The sequence below is a fragment of the Rhinolophus hipposideros genome (assembly GCF_964194185.1).
Source record: "Rhinolophus hipposideros genome assembly, chromosome: 9".
Taxonomy (NCBI): Eukaryota; Metazoa; Chordata; class Mammalia; order Chiroptera; family Rhinolophidae; genus Rhinolophus; species Rhinolophus hipposideros.
Window position 1 is genome coordinate 47,104,467 of NC_138055.1, and position 21,412 is coordinate 47,125,878.

Genomic DNA, 21,412 nt, shown 5'->3' on the forward strand with positions numbered 1-21,412 from the left:
TCTAAATTTTTTGGCTATTATGGAAACCCATGAAATTAGAGACCTAGAATTTTGGGGTGAGATCTTATGATTTATATAGATCCTATAGGTAGGTGAATGAAACATGTAGAAAAAAAGAGTCATTTTTAAAGTTTGTAAGTTTGCTTTTGCTGTTAAAACTGTTCAAATAATTGTTCATTTAATGGATAAGAAAACTATCTGAAATAGCTCCAGAAAATAAATAACTGAAGTGGAGATGGTTTATCTCGCAGGGACTTAAAAAATGTGCTTCTTCAAATTTTTAGTAGATAAGTGCCAAACATGTAATTCTTTACTATATGTTGTTTTAAAGTTAATCTAAGAAGAATCAAGTTCAACTAGTACTCTAAATTGTACAGGCATTATCATATAAGAAAAGGAACACAATTTAAAATGTAAAAAAATCTGGCAGAGAGAGAGAGAGGGAGAGAATGAAGTTTCATTTCTAACTCCCATTCATTAGTTGTGTGGTATTGATTAGGCAAGTTAAGTGATCTGTGAATCCCAGTTTTCTCAGAGAAATTGCAAAATGGGAAAAACAATACTTAGGATATTCTTAACTATCAAATGAGGAAATGGAAATGAAAATGCTTAATCAACAATAAGCATGGTCTTATTACTTGTATTTATTGATCAGTTGTATCTTTGAATCTCTCTTTGAGCTTTGAACAACATGAATTGGTGTTACAGCAGGCAAATAAGAATTAGCTGAATAAAAAGAGTAATGAAATTAAATTTTATTGTCATTTAAGTAATAAAATAAACTAAATATATTTGAATCAAATTTTATATTGCTTCATTGTGTGGCCATTTTTCTCAAATCTTGACATTATTCTGAATATTTTCGTGTGACATTATATGTAAAGCCTAGTTCCAGCACCTTTTCAACAGTTCTGACTTGACAGAACTGAAGGAAAAGTAAGCTATTCTCCTTTCTTTCAAGTTACTCTAATTCAGGAATTGTTTCCGCTCTCCTCATGCTTGAGTGAGCATGAAATGATACGTTTGCTGAGTATTTCTGTTTGATTTTCCAAAAGCTGTTGTCAGTCTTACAGCTCAAAAATGAAATGCACACGGTAATTGGGATAGTCACAGTCTTCCAGTCTAATTGGAACTGACCCAGGCACCCTCAGAGCTCTTCCTAGCTTTTCAGGTGTGTAAGTATATGTGACGAGACAGAGCAAGAAAGCTTGTTGAGAGGGGGGAAAGTCCCTTTGGGTGTTGCTGAACCAGAAAGTTTTGACTATATGGCTCTCTGAGTCTGGGCAATGTCTTGTGTGTTTGTTTCCACAGAGCATATATCATTACAGACTATATGGGCATCCGAAATGAAAGTTTCATGAAATTAGCTGCTGTAGGGACCTGGATGGGGGACTTTGTCACAGCTTGGATGGTAAGAAATTTTAACTTCACCCATTTCAAACATCAGATGGAAGATGTGTTCGTAATGTTGGATTGACAGCACTTTGATAATTTAGAACAAAGTAGTTACCTTTCTTTTGAGTGGAACAAATGCATGAGTATAGGTAAGTCCAGAGATTATATGCAATATCTATTTAACTCAGAAAAAAAAGATGCAATTATAATATTAATGTTGGCTGTTCACGGGGATATATGTATAACACACACACATACATACAAACATGCACATTAATAAAATTAATAAAAAATGATTCTGTGTGAAGTTCTAAACAATTTCTGTGTAGATTTTTTTTGACATACAATTTTCAGGTAAGGAATATTGTCGGGCTTGTCTCAAAAGACCATACGAAACAATCTTTAAGGACTTTTAAAATAGTTTTCAACATTTATTTTTCTCATTGAAACTACTAACGTAATAGTAACTTAAGAGTTCTGAAAGTTGTATGTTTTAATCCCTTTTATGCATTATTAGTCTTTATTATTATAAACCTTCAACAAATAGACAAATTATATTTCACGTGGAGTTCATCTGTCAAGAACGTAGCTTCTATTTTTAACCATTGGGCTATTTAAATACAGTATGTAGCTAAAGGGCTCTAGGTCCTATAAGTTTCTAAGAGAATTTCAGGGTGCAAAGAGCATAACTCTCATAAAAATGGAACAATTTAACCTTCACTGACACCTTTCATAAATGCAGTTAATCTTAATTAGCTTTATTCATCCATTGACTTGAAAATGAGGAGACCTACCAAAGGAAAGGTATCCAACCTAAAGAAGACTTGGCAGAGACATGCCCCTACAAATGTGTTCTGTATATCGCAGGTAGATTGCAACAACAGTTCTGCCATTTCTATTGATAACTTTGCTTCTTACGTAGAGGAGGTATTTTCAGGGAACAGGAAACAGTTATATCTTAACTATTACTATGATCATCCTGCAAGAGTATCAAGTAACCATTAAAGGTATGTGTTGCCTGTTTTTGAGCCTCCTCTCACCTCTGTTCAATTTTAGAATGTTAATAGAACAAATTACCAGATGCATCCCATTCCATTAACTTTAAAATCTAAAATTTGAAAAGTGATTAATTTTATTGGCAATCACTAGAAATAACAATTAGAATAAGCCAGACATTGAGACCGGGCTGCCTCATGTCAAAAATTTCTAAATCCATTGGAAAAAAAAAACTATTTAGAAGGAAATACATGAAATTTAACTATGTAATTTTCTTTAAATCTGAGGTTATGCCTTTTGAAAAACTTCTTTATGAATTGTGGATTGTCATTTTTGACTCCATTTTACAGTAAATCTGCTTAATTAAATGCAAAAGAGAATTGGATCAAGAGTTCAGAAATACGGATTCTTTGACCTTGGTAGCTATGGTTTGACCTTCTCCAAGTAATGTTACAATCCTCTGAGCCTCAGTGTGCACATTTCCTAAATGGGATTAATATTTCCTACTTGTGCTACAGGTTTCTGTAAAGATTAAATGTGTGGCCCTGTGACAGGACTTAAAACGCTAAAGTGTAATGTAGATATAGTGCTTTATTATCGTTCATGTTTTTCAGCCCTCATTCCCTTGGCTGGGCCTAGTCCCTTGAAGTGATGGCAAGGGTGGTTCATTGATCCAAGCCTCAGGCTGTGTAGGCTTCCTGACCCTTCTATGGAGCCCCAGGAGCATGAGCGTTCTGCCTTTTCCAAGGCTTGGGGTCCAGAGCGTCTGGAGTTTCCTTCCAATTATCAATGCTAGAATAGACTAAGACAATATGGTATATTGTTTTCTGACTTCTGTTTAACACTGACCCTAATAAAAGTCAGGGGAGAAGCAACAGACCAATAAGACGTAGGAGCTTGCTTTGCAGTGTGCAGGCTAAAGTCAGTCATTGGATACATAAATCATTTTCTTTCCCATGATGACATCATTCTTTGTTTGTGACCCAGTTCCATCCTACTCCTCCGACTTTCCCTCAAGATAGTATCCCCTTGACTATTTGTGATTCTGTCTCTACTTAGGGGTTACATTTTTTATTAAGATTTTTTTTTTAACGTTTGAATCATAAGTTGAGGTTCAATTCCTAGGGCATCCTAGAGAGGAAAATGCATGGTGCACCTTTGACCAAAGACTTTTACCTTTCCTGGTTGGATTTCTACCATTCACTTATCTGCCCTACTCTCGTGGTGTAGAGAAATCCCAATATTTCCACATTTCAGTCTGTGTTCTTTCTCGAAGGTCTGGTTCATTTCTACAGTTTCTCCTGAAGTTACCACTGTCAAGCCTGCTATGTGTACTACCTAACCTGGTAACCTGGTAACTTCTTACCTCTCCCATACCATAGATTACCACTCTGATCTAGACTTCCAATTCCACAGAAGCGTGACTGGATTGAGAATCAAGAAAATTATGTTTTGGGTTGAACTCAGTCAGCAATGTGATCTTAAGTCACTTAACCTTTTGGAGCCTCTTGTCTTTTCCTCTCTATAAACTGGAGGACAATCCAAAGTCCTTTTCTGCTTATGTTAAATAAAATATTGACCTTTCCCCATTAGATGCAGGGATGGGAATGGCAAAAGAAACATCATATTCTCCTGATTTGAAAGTATATAGTCACACAGGGAGGATTCCCAGAGCACAGCATTTTTCTTCCCACTTCTATTTACTGACTAGTCTCTGTATAAATATTGATATGTTTACACATGTAGGCATTGCTAACATTAAAAAAAATAATAATAGTTTTCCTCATGAGAGAAATGTAAGGAAGCTTTAACCTTCATTTGTCTATAGAATTCTTATCATGAAATGAATATCAATGATGAAGGTGAGCGTCATGGAAAAGCAAGTGACTATTTACATTTCCAAAAGGTGCCTTTTAATGTATTTCTGAAATAGAGGATTTTTCTTTTAGAGAAATAATTCATAGCTTTCCCACGGTTTTAAAAGGCACATCAGGACTGATGTGTTCCACAGGCAAGGCTGATATCAACCAATCTGACAATTATCTTTGGCCCTCAGCCTACTGAGTGTCAAGCTCTACTAGGTTTAATATCCTAGGCCGTCCTGACTTTTTCTGGCTCTGTGGTACACCGTATGCAGAGGACAAAAATATATATAGGTCAAGGTTAAAGTTACTAAATTTTTGTCAAATAGATTTAAAAAAATATTGATACAAAAGAAGTGCATAAAGTGACACATGGCATAATTCATTATTGAACTGGTCCTTTGTGTTGATGTGAGCAGAGAAGAGCTCTGTCAGGATAATGTGCATAAAACAAAAACACTGGGTGTCTCATGCTACACCATGGCCATGTATCCACAAATTTTCCCATGCTGTGTGCCATTAAGCAAGGAGCTGAGGCAGGTTGGCCTGTTCCAGAGCACATCGCTCCAGTTTTACCATCCCTCCTTCAGAAGACAAAGGTCATAGCCCCTGTTCTGGTCCAAGCTGGCAAGGGATTCTGAGGACATTGTGATGGCACTTGCTTCCACCCCTCATTTAATACCAGAGGGAAAAATCACTTCCTGTCAATCTATACCTAACCATCCCTTTTCCCCAGCCTCTGATTATCCCTGCTCTAGTAGCTTTTCTGTTATAGCAGTAAATGGTATATGGCTCTTGATAGTCACAGGGATATCAGACTCCAGGTTTGAGGTTCATGGTTGGGGAGAGGTATGGGAGAGGGTACAAGTAAGGTAAGGTTGTGCCATGACCTGAAGAAGACAATTCTCAAGGTAAAATCTAGTCTTCATAAGGCATCTTTCATCATTAAACCGTATACTGTGTGTATCAAATCCTTTGGTTTGCCTTGACATATTTTTCCCAGGATTGTCTGTGGATATTTGTGTGTGTGTATATATATATCTGTGTGTGTATATATAATGTATATTATATATATGCATATATCTCTGTGGGTGTATACGTACTTTATATATATTATATATATATAATATATATGTATATTACATATATGCATTCCACCACTAGCAAAGTTTCCAGCATGAGGTGAATCATATACACATAAAACAATTCAGTTGTTTACCAGTTGACTTTACCTTTATTTCCGGTTTTTATAGTGACCATTTGTTTTTTAAATTGTGTATGATTTTATACACACATTTTTCCTCTTGAAACTTAGCGTTCCATTAGAGCCAGACAAGCTTAGCCAATACCTTCATGTGGAAATATCTTTTGATTAATAAAACATAGCCTTTGTAGTTGTATTATAACAAGTACTGAAACTTTTACATTTGCTTAATTATTTCTCTCTAGTGCAGCTCTAGCAAGCATATAATTTTAGAAAAAATTGTTTTTAAAAATGTATTTTTCCCTTCTATTTTAACTGTGCCTGTTTTATATGTAAATACATTATCTCTCTAAATATTTGAATGCCAAATTTTGCCTTTTTATTTTTCACACATTTTTTTATTCAGAGAGAGATTATAATTCATATTTATGGTGCTATTATATTTTTTTCAAAATACTGTGTTTGTTTAAGAGGCAAAGGTGAAAACTCCTCCTTACTTGACTATTACATAAACTTCTTGAGGGGAGTCACAATGTCAATTATGTTCACAATTGTATTCCTACTATACAACACAGTACCGGGCATAAAATAGGTGCTCAAGAAAAATGGTTTGAAAGAATAGATCATGAGAGCACATAAGCATTAAGTTCCATTTTTTTTCCTCATTCCATTTTGTAACTTAAAGTTGTAAAATGAACGGTATAAAATGCTAAAAAGGTGACCTGAGGAGAGCTATATTGTCCTACTTCCCCCCTACAAAAGGCTATGCATTTGTTTCTACTATGCTTGTTTCCATAACCAGGTGTACACATGCTTGTAAACACCTTTTAATGGAAGTAATAGAAAGCTGATGTCATTCTCCCCAAATGGTAATGTAACCATTTGAGTATAAAAGACAGTCATTGGTAAAACAAAGACTGAGCTTCTCAAATCCTGCCAGAGAGTTCCTGGAATGGTCATTACTGCTGTTTCTGGCATAAGTCCTGTTCTAGGTTTGGGGGACAGAAAGAAGGAAGCTGGGTTGAGATATATCCATTCAGTCACCTAAGCAGAGATCTGTTACTACGTAAGACAGAAAATTGGTTAAACTTCAGTGGATAGAGGCAGACAGAATTAAAGAATGGTATATACTTGAGAACAATTTATACTCCTTCTGTGTTAGTATGTATTTACAAATCTAGAACAGAATAGCAGTAGGGAATGTTTCTGTAGCGTTTGAGAGTAGCATGTGCCTTCTAGCTTAAATATAGAAAATATAAGATAAATTTTGTAATATATCTACATACTAACCTAAAATTTGGTGAGTTTTTCTATTGTCCCTTGCTTATTGCACACTTACTAAGGAAGGGGTGTGATTATCTGTGTTATTTTTCATTTCACCAAATTAATAATAGTTTATTTAGTTCAAATTTTTCTATTATATACATGTCACTATTTTGTGGACTGTTCTCAAATGCTGTTTGTCAATGAACAATAAACTGGACTATAACTGACATCACATCTAGCTTGTTATTCTCTCTGGAATTGAGCTTGACAATTTATATTATGATTAATGCCAGTTTTCTAATTATTTCTCTTTCACTGATATTTCAAAATGATGGAATAAAAAGCAGGATTAAATTGATTTAGTATCTAAAATAAAGTAGCAATAATAGCTTTACCAAACTTCATAATAAAAAGGAATTTAGACTGTGAAACATGGAACAAAGGATCAGAGTTAGTAAACTCACTGAACAAGTGTATATGACAAAGGGAAGGGCACACAGCAGATACTGTTTTAACCACTGGAGCTGAACCCAAGAACTCAGCATTGCTCTGAGTCTTTCTCTTTTTTCTCTCTCTTTCCTAGACTGTTCATTAGAACTAGTGCATGACTTCAGTCTACTCCATTAGTTAACCCTATGTTTAGTAAATGTGTATGTCATATTTCATTATTTTATACAGTGAAAACGAGACTGTATTAAGAATTTATTTAGGTAATAGACTATCTTTCTATAAATATTTTATGTTAAGTGATATTCCCTAGAAAAAAGAGCCTGCATGCATCAGGCCTTTGACGGCACATGATTTATTGAGGAAGTGCGCTTCAGGGAAACCTGGAAAAGGAGATGAGGGAAGCATGGGAAAAAAAGGGGAAGGGGGCAAGCAAAGATGTGGTCATATGGCCTCAGAAAAAGTCTACACTTGGCTGACCCACTGGGCGGGTGTTATGTTCCTAGGGAATGAAGGGCACCAGGAGGAGAGGAGGATCTGGGTGGGGCACCAGCATTGATGACCACACAGATAAAACCCAAGATAGTAGATTTAATGGCACCCATAATTGCCCCAAATCATTGCCAGTTCATTTGGTCATTTGACAGAAACAAAGAACATGATAGAGGAATTATTTTTTGCATTTCCTTTTTATTTATTAGAAAAATTAGAACCTTATATAGTCATTTTGTTTTCATATGTATAAATATTTTAATGTCTCTATAAATATTTTAACATTGTGTTTCATGTTCCTTCAAAATAATAAGTTTTTGCTAAAAAATTAATAAGACAAGAGAATCTAACCTTCAATTTTCAGATAACATCACAAATGGTGATCAAGAGCCTTATAGTTTTCAGGACCCTTGGATTTTGAAAGTAGTTAACAGAATATGTGAAATTAATAAAAAAAAAGGATTTCTGAGTAAAATAGATTTTAGTATAGCATGTAGGTATTTAAGAATAGAAGCATAAATTCTGACTCTGCTATAACTCCCCTAAATTAAGTGTCTATCAGAAATTTCTTAGTATGTTATAGGTGTATTATATGTAATTTATATTCATTTATTAAAAATGTATTGAATATATTATTCTAAGAGTATGAAAGGCATCTAGGAAAGTGTATTGAATTGAACTACATTAAGATATGAAAACCACTAAGGACATCTCTTAAAGAAAGACATTCTCACTAGAGGTAGGAGATGCTCACCATTCATCTTTTCCATTCCCAACTCAGTTTTAGCATCTTTATATTCCATTATACTTTATTTTCAATACTTGATTTATACTTCCTCAACGGTGTCCTTTTTATCCATCCATTCTTTATAATTTTCCTAACAATATTCCACACCTTTAACACCATTTATCAATTATTTGCCTGAAGAAATTTAAATAAAAGCAGAGAACATCGACATTTGATTTTTTTTCCTCTGAAAGTCAATAATATAATGGAATAAATGCTGGTTATTAATATTCGCTTAGATTAGAACTTCAAAAAAAAGCTATGTGTTTCTCTTTGTAGTAATTTTAGAAGTAGTTAGATTATTCCCTTATCCATTTTTTTAAACTTTTATTTAGTGCCTCTTTCTAAGGGCATTATTTATGTGTGTGTGTGTGTGTGTGTGTGTCTATCTTTTAACTTAGTTTCTAAAGTTTTCAATGCTTTCAACTACTATATTCTGCCAAATTAAATAATTTTCTTAGGAATATTTAATCATAGATCTTAATAAGACTTGAAATATAGACAAAGAAGTTGGTTTGATACTTTTTCCTGCCTGTGTCAACAAAATCTGTTGAATTTTGTTACTAGTTAGGAGTAGGGAAGTGCATATCTTTTCAGGTAGTAAAGTGATAGAACATCACATCTCAGCCAAACTATTACTTGTAAACTTTAGAAAACTCAGCTATTTATCCCTATTGACAAATATAGGTGGTTGAAAGTATCTTATTTCTGGGACTGAAAAAAGGTAAAAGAATAGCTTTATATTATACTATAATTAAGATAGATACTGTAATATCTGGTTATTTAAGCACTGTTTTGTTTATATTAAATTGCTATCCTTTAGCAGTTGTTTGCCCCAAGGATTTTCAGAAGACTGAAGTGTTTTATGTTCATGGTTATATGCTGCAGTTAAATGTTCTATAAACATAAAAAACAAACAAACAAACAAACAAAAAACACCACAACAACTTATAGCAATGAAGTGACTAGTATAATACTTACGTTTTGGTGTTGCTTTATAAAAGCTATTATGTCATGTTTCCAGATATTGAGGTATTTGAGTGAACAGAGAAAATGTTTTGATAATGTATGGTTAAGTAAAATACTGTTTGGCACATATTTTTTTCTGTTCTTATATATCTGAAAGCTGATTGGGAAATAATGACCTTCCCTTAGCTCTTGCTGATAAAATATGTTGAAGTTTATCCCAGACCTGGGACTGACTCCCGTATCCTTCACTAGTCTACCAAGTTGCTCAATGAAACATCTGAAGGAGGTTTATGAACTTTATATGCGTATTGCACAAAGGAGTCAATTAAGCATACAATAGTAATGAAACTTACTAGTTAAGTATAATATCAAATAAATACCTTTGACATTTCCAAAGATATCAAATACAACAGAAGATTAGGTCAACATCAGTAGTTTCTTCAATGCTGTAGAACAGGTCTCACTTAGGACCCTAAATATACAAACTTAAGAATTCCGAATTGTTCTTGATTAGTAAGCAGAGAACATGTGAGAAGTAATGTCTAAATGAGTCAAGTGCTTGAGATGAAACAGGAAACCTGGAGAGAAGCCATCTGTTTTCATTGAAAAGAATAGCACCTCTCATAAAGGTTTTAAAATACATCATAAAAGATACTGTGAGCCTGTAGCTACTGAAGAAAATGAAAACTAATAATTTTCAAGATCTGAGTCCTTTTTGCCCTGACTTATGTTATAATTATCCCAATTTCTATTTGGTATTTTCAATTTCAACTACAGGTGATAGAATCAAGGGAAGATTTTTGACAAATCTAAGTGCAGATTTAAAAAAACAAACACCACAATGCATTTGATCATTTTGTAGTCCATAAGGGTGGCGATTGGGTGTTTATGTTGTTGTGTAAGATGTGCCTCCCGCAAACCTTTTTATGACACTGACACATTACCCATCTGACCTGAAAAAAAAAAGCATTTTATTTTGCCTCAATGAAACAGCAAAATGAACCAATCTTCTGCCTTACCAAATGCTAGATATATAAACTCAGTATTCCTTCGTTGAATGAATATTTATTTATATGGTGACCTTATAGTTTATTATACAAGCTTATTATACAATTCTTTTGACTATTAAAAGGGACAAAGTATAATTAAAATTATATTATGGTTGAAATATTTCTTTATTGATGAACAAACTGGTTTTACTATATTGGTAGAAAGATAAAATGTCTTTTCAAAGACTATTTAAAAAATGATTGTTTTCAATATACAAAAATAACATATCCCTGTGTATTAAAACAAATACATCTTTACAAATCTTTTATTTTGATTATATGAACACTTAAAATACAAGAATATTAATTATTCTTGGTTTCTATTCACATACACTACTTAATTAGCCCTGGAAGTATCGAAGGTAATGTCATTGGTGTCTGTCTGAAACTGTTGATTTTTCCAATTGAATGTCCCTATAGATCATAATATTTTTGAGAAAATATATTCTCTAGTGTTAAAGGACCTGAGAAGCTCAGAGCATATTCTACTATAATAAAATGGAGGATTGTACAACTTTGTTTTTCCTACTATTTTTGCCCAAATATTTTTTCAGATATCTTTTTGCCTTCATTCAGACTACCTTTTTTCCCCACAGATATTTTTACATGACAAAACTCATCAAATTTGTTGTCTCTATGCATCATTTTTAAATATTTTATCAAATTTTGATGCTGCAAACTCACAGACCTTTAGTAGTCCAACAGCCTTTTGAAGGTCTTATTCTCTTATTCATCAATCTATTTACTTAATAAATACCAAATAATAACAAATGAGGGAGTAAACATTAAAATATATTAAATATGGTAAAAATGGAATTATAATATCGTTGCATTTAAAGTTAACTTCTTACTAAAGGAATCTCCTTAAGGGCCCTGCCCCAGCCAGCCATTCCACAATGGTGTCCTACAACGTCTGTCTTTTGGTCTATTCCTATCTTTCCAACCTTCTTGCCATTCCTAACTCAGCAGTTTACAATGGGGTTTTAATGAATGACAGTGGCTTTCTGTGTTAAACTTGCATAAGTAATAAATACTGGAGTTGCAAATTCAAATGCCCTGAGGGTCAGGGCTATCTAGTAAAAGAGTGAAACATCTGGTATGAGATAATAGGGTGTGAATGACGGTGGGAAGGAGGGAGCTGTGCTGAACCAGAGAGCATATTCTCTACAAAGAGACATCAAAATTCAGTTTAGTACAAAAATATCAGGAACGTGAAGTTAAGATACAAGTTTGGCACAAATTCTGCACACTAGTCATCTATTTTGTGCTTTATAAATGGGGCATCAAAGCCGGAAACTGACATGACCGGAATGTTGAAAGGGCAGTGTGAAGAGCGAATTTTGGGCAAGCGCCATTCTGGAACATCTCTATCACCTCGTAAACTTATCCACTCTCTAAAGGGTCGCTTCTCTCTGTTTTGTTATGAACACTAAAATGCAGGGGAGATAATAACTCCCTACACTCGAATCACAGCTGATAAAAACAACCAGAATCCTTGTACCACTTAGCACTCATTTCACCCAAACATTTAAGGCTCAAGAGAGCAAAACACATAATAACACTTTCTGAAGTGTTAATGAAATGCTTGTTTTTGTGGTCAGGTTGGCCTTTACCAGCATGGGTGCACACAGACGTAAACCTCATGCTACAGTTGTTTACTGGCTGACTAGCTTTGGTTTTTTATAAGGAAATGGTGCATAAATGGGTACTTAACAAACATTCATTGTGGAAATCTTCAATGAATACAAATATCATGAAGATATGAGAATCTATGAAGCTTTTAGGAGATTTCTATATAGATACAAGGAACCAATCTTATTGTTTAGCTGATTGCCCCAATTACTGTTTACCAGAATTCCAGACAGCAGTAGTTCCCAAATTAGTCTTTACATTGGAATTACCTGGGGAGATTCAAAGACGACTGTGTGATTCCTGTGTCCCACTCCCAGCCATAATGCTTTAATTTGTCTGGATTGTGGCCTCGATGTTGGAATTTTTAAAAGGTTCCCAGAGATTCTAATATGAAGACATTTCCGGGACCATTTCTGTAAGGTGATTCCAGGAAGTTTGGCGTTGAGAATTTTTTGACGTAAGCTATGGAGTCATAACCATCAGTGTTAAAGCTGGAGGGAAACCAAGGGGAAACATCTTTTGGTTTCCTCAGGTATATTGCCAGGAAACTATGCAACGGAGAAGCAGGCATGAAGGCCAAGGTGGATGACAGGAGGTCTGGCTTCCTCATCAAGTCACAACACCCCAAGGGTCCACACATTGCCACAGGGCAATGTAACCACCCAATAAATTTTACCTAGCTTCCAGTGGTAAGCCTAGAACGAGATTTGGACTGCTGCAGAGCTACTCTGATCGTGACTTCCTTTTGATACACTCAACAGATGCCCCTAAAATTATACCAGCCTTGCTGAAGAGCTGATCCATATCTCTATCCCGGGGTTTTGGCTCAAATTACGCCAGAAGTTTGCCTCTGTAGATGTCAGTTAGGGCAGCCATCCCTGCCCTCTACCCACACCTCCTTCAAGTGCATAATACAGAGACAAGCATGTCATAATTTTGCCTATTTGATACAGTGTCATCTACATAAATTCCTTCTGATCCACCCTCCCACCAGCAAAGGGCTTGCTCCCCCAATTCTCCATGTGCTTTAATTTGATTCTTTACCTCTCATTAAATGTTAGTAAGGATTGTTGCCATTCACCCAGGGGGTGGCTTACTTTTCGTAATTATTAGAGAATATGGCTGTGAACTGCTGTGAGATAAAAGATAAAAAGGATGTGGAATTATGACTGTTAATAGCGTTATTTAATTTAAAAAATTACAGTGTTTCACAAATGAGAACGTCTTAAAATACAGTTCCTAGTTTGCATTTTCTGAATGAAGACATTTTATTTTTACATCTTTTTGTTTTTGTCATTCCCACAACTCAGCAAAACATAAACTAATACCAAGATTGTATATTCAGTATTTTGTATAGCAAACTATTTAAGTGAGAGTTTTTTTGTTTTAAATGAGGTCAGCTTGAAGTAGGCCACTCGAAGTATAAATATACCTGATGTTAATGTTACGTCATTTGCCAGAATTTCCACTGCTTATAGGAATTAAGATCTGAATTATATGAGTTATGTTTAGGGATGGCAATTCACAATGAAAAGTTTATATTCTTTAAGGAGAACTTATATCTCAGGTATAAGTATATCTCTCCTTCCAAAAGGTGACAAGATGATCTTAAGTAGATAAATCATGGTCCCTGTTTACCAAAATAAGTGACTAAAAAGTAATGTTGAAAAATGCTGACCTTTAAAATGTCATCTTGACACAAAGTAGAGAATTTGAACTTTTAACTGCCATAAAACTTTGTCTCATAATTATCCCTCTTGATGGGCTCTGAGTTCTAAATAGTATTAGAGTTCCTGTATCAGTATTAGAGGTAAAAATAAGACACTCACTTAGTTTTCTTGTTACATGCTTTTAGTCCTGCTATTTTAATAGATTCTAAGTTAAAGATTTTGCTAAAATACTAATTTGATATTTTCTAAAATGGATGATATGTAGGAAAACCGGAAAGTGAGGGAGTTTGGGCCAAACATGCCATTCAAGAATCGAACTTGGCAAGCAGATGAGTAAAGATGACATTTTCCTAGTCAACGACAATTATCAGGCACCTCTCATCTGATTTTCCCGCTGTGTTATGTTGCCACAACAGTACATTGACTTGTCTAAAAAGTAAAGCTTTGAGTCAATTAAGGTGCAACAACAAAGGAATTCGGTAGCAGACTCAAGGGAATCATAGGTAAGGTGAGTGTAGATTTTAATTGAGAAGTTTTGAGAAAACAGCTGCCCAAGAACAACTTTTGATGCAAAGTGGATCTTGACAGTAGCTCAGATCCCTGATATTTCAGTCCTGTTCATTTGTCAACATAAAGGCGAGATAATGTCTTAAGGGATTAAGCAAACTCCATGGTTAAAAATATAGTTTGACATTTCTCGAATGCACTTGACAAGACTCCACATGACATTATATTAGTATTCTTTCCAGCTAAAAGAAGATTTTTAAGAGAGGCTGAGTTCTTTTATTCAAATTTAATCTTTGGTTGCCATGGTATCTTAAAAATATTAGTCATATATTGTTGAGTTTTAAATGTTGGGTATCAGATGGAAAATACTAAACTTTAGAAATGCTATTGTAAAAATTAAATTGCATTTGGGAACTTTAAAAAAAATTAGCAAGTCCTGAAAAAGTCCATTAACAGAGACTCTGCACAATAGGAAAGTAATTATTGACCATGTTGTCAATAGATGTCAGTGTCCGCCCTGCTCTTTGGAATTGTTGCTGTGGTACAGCTGGCCGACAGATTGTAGCTAATGTGCATGCGGAGAGGAAAGGTGGTGAGGGGGAGCAAGGGTTGCATTATACAAGATGCCAACAGCCTAAGTGACTGGGGTGATACTTGTGTGATGGCTAGTGCTGGTGTGAAGAGGGATAGGAGGAAATTCTATGGTAATTGGGATGTTTAGAAGGGGGGAGGAGGTAAATGGATAATATTTAACGGAGGGAGAATTGGAGGGAATTGTAGACCGTATTTCCCTGAAAATAAGACCTAATCGGAAAATAAGTCCTAGCATGACTTTTTAGGATGACATCCTCTGAACATAAGCCCTAATGCGTCTTTTGGAGCAAACCTTACTATAAGATCCTGTCTTATTTTTGGGGAAACACAGCAGGTCCTTGAATAGCATTTCAGCAGCGAGGGCAGTAAGTGGCAATCATTGTTAATCACCAAATATTGTAGCCACTGTGTGGAAGGTTGGTACCTGTAGAGCTTCAAAGTGCTTCTCTTCCACTGCAGTGTCTGTTACTGCCTTAAAATCCCTGCCTCTTTTTTTGCCTTTCCTTCCCTTTGAGAAACAGTATCTGGCAGCTTGTTGGACTCTACTTTTGTTCACTTTACTTTTAGAAACAACAGCCGACAATGTTCAATAACATTATTTACTCTTTAAAAACCTTTACAAAGAAAAACAAAAACAAAAACTGCAGATGCTTTAGTTTTTCTAAGAGAAATGCAAAGGTGTGAATGGTTAATCAGGCTGAAACAATTGCAGAGCTGTGCTTTTGAAAGCTTACCAAATGCCAGCCTCACGTTTGATGTTAGCATTATTTTTCCCCTAAACAGTGGGTCCATAATTTTTAATGAAGGCTTTGCCCACTCATGCTTGAAATTCATGAGTATAATGTGCAGCTAGATAATCACAAGATTTGGTGTCAAACTGTGAGGTATATAATTTCTGCATGCCTATGGATTAGCACTTGATATCCTAAAATATAAGACTATTTCCTGTTCTCTCTAAACATACCATTAAATGTAAAAGTGCTGACAAAATGATTATTAATTACTTTGTACCTTTGTTGAAATCATCAACAGAATTAACTTAATTGGGATGGTTCATGAGGTACTAAAAGTAACTTAAAAAAAGAATCTGAGCTACCAGATGCCTGGTGAGAAACAAAGTGCTGATGTGGAAATGATAGAGAAGGCACAGAAACAAATGTAGGCAATTTAGGGTAATGCTCTCTCCACCCAGGCTCCTAGTTTCAAATCAGAGGACGGATGAAAGCACAAAAACCTTGGCCGAAGATAGGCTGAGAAAGAAGTGGCAGATTGTAAATTAGCAGGACTCTGCCACTAACCTGGAAACAACATGACATTCCCTGAAGGTGTTCCAAGGATAAAAATAAACACTGAAAATTTGTAGAGATGTCCAAGCCACTCCCTGGAGTAAGGCTCATGCATTCATTGTAAGCAGCCTTAACTCTTTTCAATTGCCAAATCAATTGCATCATTTTACTGAACATTTAAATTACTTTAAATTGCTCGTATATTAAGTACATTTACTTGTATTAAATACAGAGGGTGCCAAAACAAGTATACACATTTTAAGAAAGGAAAACTGTGTTAAAATTGTAATGCTAAACATATGCCGATAACAAAATATGAATACAAGTCATGTTTGACTTCTGCAGTGACAAGAGGTGCTCAGAGTGGTTACCATCAGCGTCCAGACACTTCTGATTATGGCAAACTTCTGCTTGAGCAACATTGACCAAAGTCTCCACTTGTATACATTTTTTGGCACCCCCCTGTATGTATGTGTGTGTGTGTATAGATATAGATGTATAGATATATACATATTTATATAATTTACATACAGAAACGTTAACATATAAAGATGCAGGTTTCTCAACCTCTCTCTTACCTTTTAAAATTTTTATTAAAAAAATGATAATTTTGATACATATAAGAAGGAACATGATAAAAAAAATAAAATAAAAAAATGATAAAAGGAAATGGTTACAGTGAAAAATAATCTATCAGTGAACTTTGTTTTAAGAAATGCTATTTATTTTATTAAATATTTGAATTGTACATAGTTTCTCAGGAATACAACTAGTTAATAATGTTGGATGTCATTACACTGTTTAAGAAATTACTCTTCAATGTCCTGATTCATATTGGTTATTTGAAAGGTGTGACAAGGATCAAAAAAAAAAAAAAAAAAAAACCGTGCCTCAATTCAGTTTAGGCAATCTACTTAACAATGGAAGATAAGCAGGTCAGAGCAAAAGTGCCGTGGGAAATTTTCGGCCACCCGAACATATCTTCCGTTAAAACCATGTACCCAGTTAAGCTTACCCCAAAAAACTAGATATCCTGTTGCTGCAGCAAAGATAAGCAGATCCTGTTGCTGCAGCAAAGATAAGCAGAACATCCCTTTACCCCTGGGAACATTCCCTTAAGGAAAACTTACCCCTGGGAACATTCCCTTAAGGAAACCTACCCCTGAAAACATTCCCTTAAAAAATAATAATAACCAGCACCCCTTTTTTCTCCAAGGCACATAAATCAGAAAAAGGACAAGTAACAGAAAAGAATAAATAGGGATGGGAAACAGTGCTCGGGGCTCTCGCTCACTGCTGTGTCAGTGGAGGCTTGAGCCCAGATTCGGATCTGTAATAAAGAGTGTTAATTTGTCCAATTCGGCTCCGTGGTCATTTCTTGGGGACTCGCTCCGTAACAAAAGGTATTATTGTAGCTGTGATAGCAACAACAATAACATAAAATTTATTGAGCTCATGTGCCAGAGCTCTTTTAAATGTTTTAAATCTATTGATTTATTTAGACCCAATGCTATAGATACATGTATTACTATTTTCATTTTACAGCTGAAGAAACAGAGGCATTGTGTACCAAAGATTACACAGTTATTAAGTGATTATAATCGAAGTTGAATGAGCATTGGGCAATAGGGTTGTTATGGTAGTGAGTAACACCTCATTTATTTGACACCAAAAATAGATTGTTTTCCACTTAATATTTAACATAAATGCAACTTAATCACTAGAAGTTTGTGACTAATTGCATTTTCATGAAAATGTTTCTGAAGTTTGTTGCGTTTTCCCCTATCTTAATAAACGATAACAAAAAGATAAAGATACGTTAACCTTTTTATTTGCAGTGGAAAGAATGTTGAATTTGTCTAGTGCTGGGTTCAAATCTCAATCCTGTTACTTAGTAATTATCTGACCTGGGCCTTAGTTTCCATGTTAGTAAAGTGAGCTGATACCTACATTCTTTAAATCACTTACCATGGAACTTAGCATAAATGCTGGCTATTATTATGTTTATTGCTCCCATATCCTTAAAAGGAAAGTGTGGATAATGTCCACTCTATAGGCATTTTTGAATTAAATTAATAGAATTGTAGGTGCCGTCATTTCTAAATGCATACATGTATGAGACACACCCTAACACAGTGCTTAGTAAACATTCAATAAGCACAAAGATTGAATGAGTAAATGCAGGTAGAGCATTTAGAAAAGTGTTTGGCACAAAGGAAGAACTTGTTACGTTAGCTATTATTATTACTGTAGTATCATTTAGTTTCCATCCTTCAGTTTATTGTCCTGTTATATTTATTCCCTATTCTTATTGATTTATGATTATGGTAGATTCATTCATTCATTCATTCATTCATTCATTCATTGTTATCGAATGCTGAGTTGTCCCAGGTGATGTGTTAGATCATCACTGAGATCCATAATTCAGTAAGCTGAGAATTATGTGGTGAGGGAGGTGGTGAGATCAGCTGTACGTGATGGTTTGAGGCATCTATGGAGTATCAGGAGTGCAGTCAACAATTGGATACAAAAACTGGGCTCTGTGCATTCATTTGGGAATCACCAGAATCTGCCAATTATTTGAAACCATATTTAAAGACTAAGAAGAGGAGAGGGCTCTACTGAAGCTCCAGAGAACATGGGCATCCTAGAGAACTACATATAAAAATAACTAAAAATAAAATAGAGGATGACTAGTCAGACCCATAAGAAGAGAACCACAGTGACTCTGGCCACTGTGTGTGGGCAGAGCATTTGGCCTTCAAGCTCCCATTCACTTCTACAACAACTGATATAGTGACCTTCTCTGGGCTTTCTCACAAACTTTGGGGTGGGTGCTACTTCTTGGTCCCACTCTCTTCTGCTTCCTCAAGAGTCCTTTGAATGAAGCAATCTGACTTCTTTTCAGGAGTGGCAATTGGCACCCTAACCCAATGTATATATTTTTCTCTTTCCCCACAACGGAATAGTGTTGGAGAAGAAAACTTCTCTCTAATCTTTTCCGATAGAATTACTCCCTCATTTGTCACAAAACCTGTCTCTTAGCTCCTCATGATTGGACCTAATGCATATCCATCAGCTGGCTGCTTGAGTTGCCCTGGTCCAGAAGCTTATGTGGCCCAAACCTTAGTGCTTTCACAAGTTGCTATTATATCTTGTCCTTTTCTTCTGTCTTCCTGTCAGGTGTTATCTGTTTACTGTAGCATTAAGATTGAATGAATGAATACATGAATGAGGTTATGTGGTTCTCAGATTGAATGAATACTGAGTAAATGAGTGGCCTTTGCACTTGTTCCATTGAAAATGTCTCTGATGTCATCTCGTTGCTGTTTCATAAAGGTAGACTCATGTGCATTTAGTTGTTCATCAAGGAAACGCTATTATCAAAAAGATCAGAAACAACAAGGGCTGGGGAGGATGTGGGGAAAAGGGAATCATCATGCACTGTTGGTTGGAATATAAATTGGTACATCCACTATGGAAAATAGTATGGAGTTTTCTCAAAAATTTAAAAATAAAGCTACCATATGCTCAGGTAATTTCATTTCTGGGTATTTATCCGAAGAAAATGAAAACACTACAGTAAGCCCTTACTTAATGTTGTTGATAGGTTCTTGGAAACTGCGAGTTTAAGCAAAACAACTTATAATGAAATCAATTTCACCATAGGCTAATTGATATAAACAAAAGTTAAGTTCCTATGGCATATTTCCGGTCACAAAAACATCGCCAAACTTCTAAATAAAGACTTAAATCACTTCTTATATTAAACATTGAAATAAATATGAGCTATACATACATTTAAGAAAGAGTAATAAAAACAAGTAAGAATTCTTTTCCAACCTGCTTATTCCAGTTCAGAGTTGAGGGTGGCTGGAAGCCTATCCCAGCAGCTCAGGGTGCCAGGCAGGAACCCATTCATGCCCTTCCATCTCAGGGGCACTTACACACACCCACACCCACATTCATACTGGAACAATTTAGACACACCAATTCACCTTACATACACACCTTTGTAATGTGGGAGGAAACTGGAGCATCTAGAGAAAACCCACACCGATGTGGGGAGAACATGCAAACTCTAAACACACAGTGGCCCTAGCCAGGAATCTTTTTTTTTTTTTCCCTCATCAATGTTATAAGGAGACAGCATTGATTGACACAACGTTATTTGAGGACCTGCTGTAACTCAACAAGATATATGCCTCCTCATATTCATTGCAGCATTATTTACAGTACCCAAGACATGGGAACAACCAAAGTGTCCACTGATGGTTGAATGGATAAAGAAATTGTGATACACACACACACACACACACACACACACACATATATTTACAAAGTGGAATATTATTCAGCCATTAAAAAATAATGAAATCTTGCCATTTGCAACAATACAGATAGATCTTGATGGAATTACGGGAAATGAAGTCAGAAAGTGAAAGACAAATATCACATGATCTCTCTTATATAAAATTTTTTTTTAAAAAAAGCTCAGAGAACAGATTGGTGGTTGCTGGAGGCGGGGGTAGGAGGGTAGATGAAATGGGTAAACTTTTTTTAAAAATAATTTTGTTGTTGTTGTTTAAATAAATTGAATGAAGACTTAAAAAATTGATTATTGAACCAAAGATAAAAAAAAAACCACCTCTTCCAAGTGATTTTTGTACCCTAGAAAAATCTTCACTGATACTCAGTGTATTTTGACCAGTCAGCAGCATCGAATAAATGCATATGGGTAATTCCTGCAACACTAGCCTGTGGCCAGCCTCAGCTGTCTCTTCTGGCACACTTACATGTCTGTTGCAGAGTCTTAAAGAAGGCATTGCCATTTGAAGAAACCAGCTGGAAAAACTTAGAGATGGCTTGCTACAAAGCTTATATATTCTTTGGAAGAAAGAGAACAATTTAGTAAATCCATAATGTTTGCATTTTAGTAGAAGTCTAAATACCAGCCACATTTAAGAAATAAGGTAAAAAAAATCTTAAGCAGTGAGTATGTCATTTTTAAATTGCTCACCAATGTTTTCATGCATTCTTAATACCTTCTGTCCACAAGATGATTCTGTCACATAGCATTTAGGGACATGGAGAGCTTAAAAATGCTCTAAAATCATTTTTTTTTCCAGGATGAGCTCTACATTTCTTACTCTACATTTCTATCTTTAGGTAAGTCTGCATTTCTGAAATGATCTTTCTCTGAAGTTATAAAAAATATAATAGAATCAGTCAGTAAATAAATTCTTATCTTCGCAT

At 35.1% G+C, this 21,412-nt stretch overlaps 1 protein-coding gene across 7 annotated transcripts in view; it reads left to right on the forward strand.

The window, feature by feature from the left end:
- Positions 1-21,412, forward strand: part of TMEM117 (transmembrane protein 117) — a 395,739-nt gene that overhangs the window by 205,976 nt on the left and 168,351 nt on the right. For 6 of the 7 annotated variants that reach the window (XM_081058186.1, XM_081058187.1, XM_081058189.1 and 3 more), the window contains one exon: positions 1,312-1,411. The exons of the other annotated variant lie outside the window; for it this stretch is intronic. In XM_081058186.1, the coding sequence (XP_080914312.1) occupies positions 1,312-1,411 (100 nt within the window). The remainder of the gene's footprint in view (positions 1-1,311; positions 1,412-21,412) is intronic. 7 annotated transcript variants of the gene reach the window in all.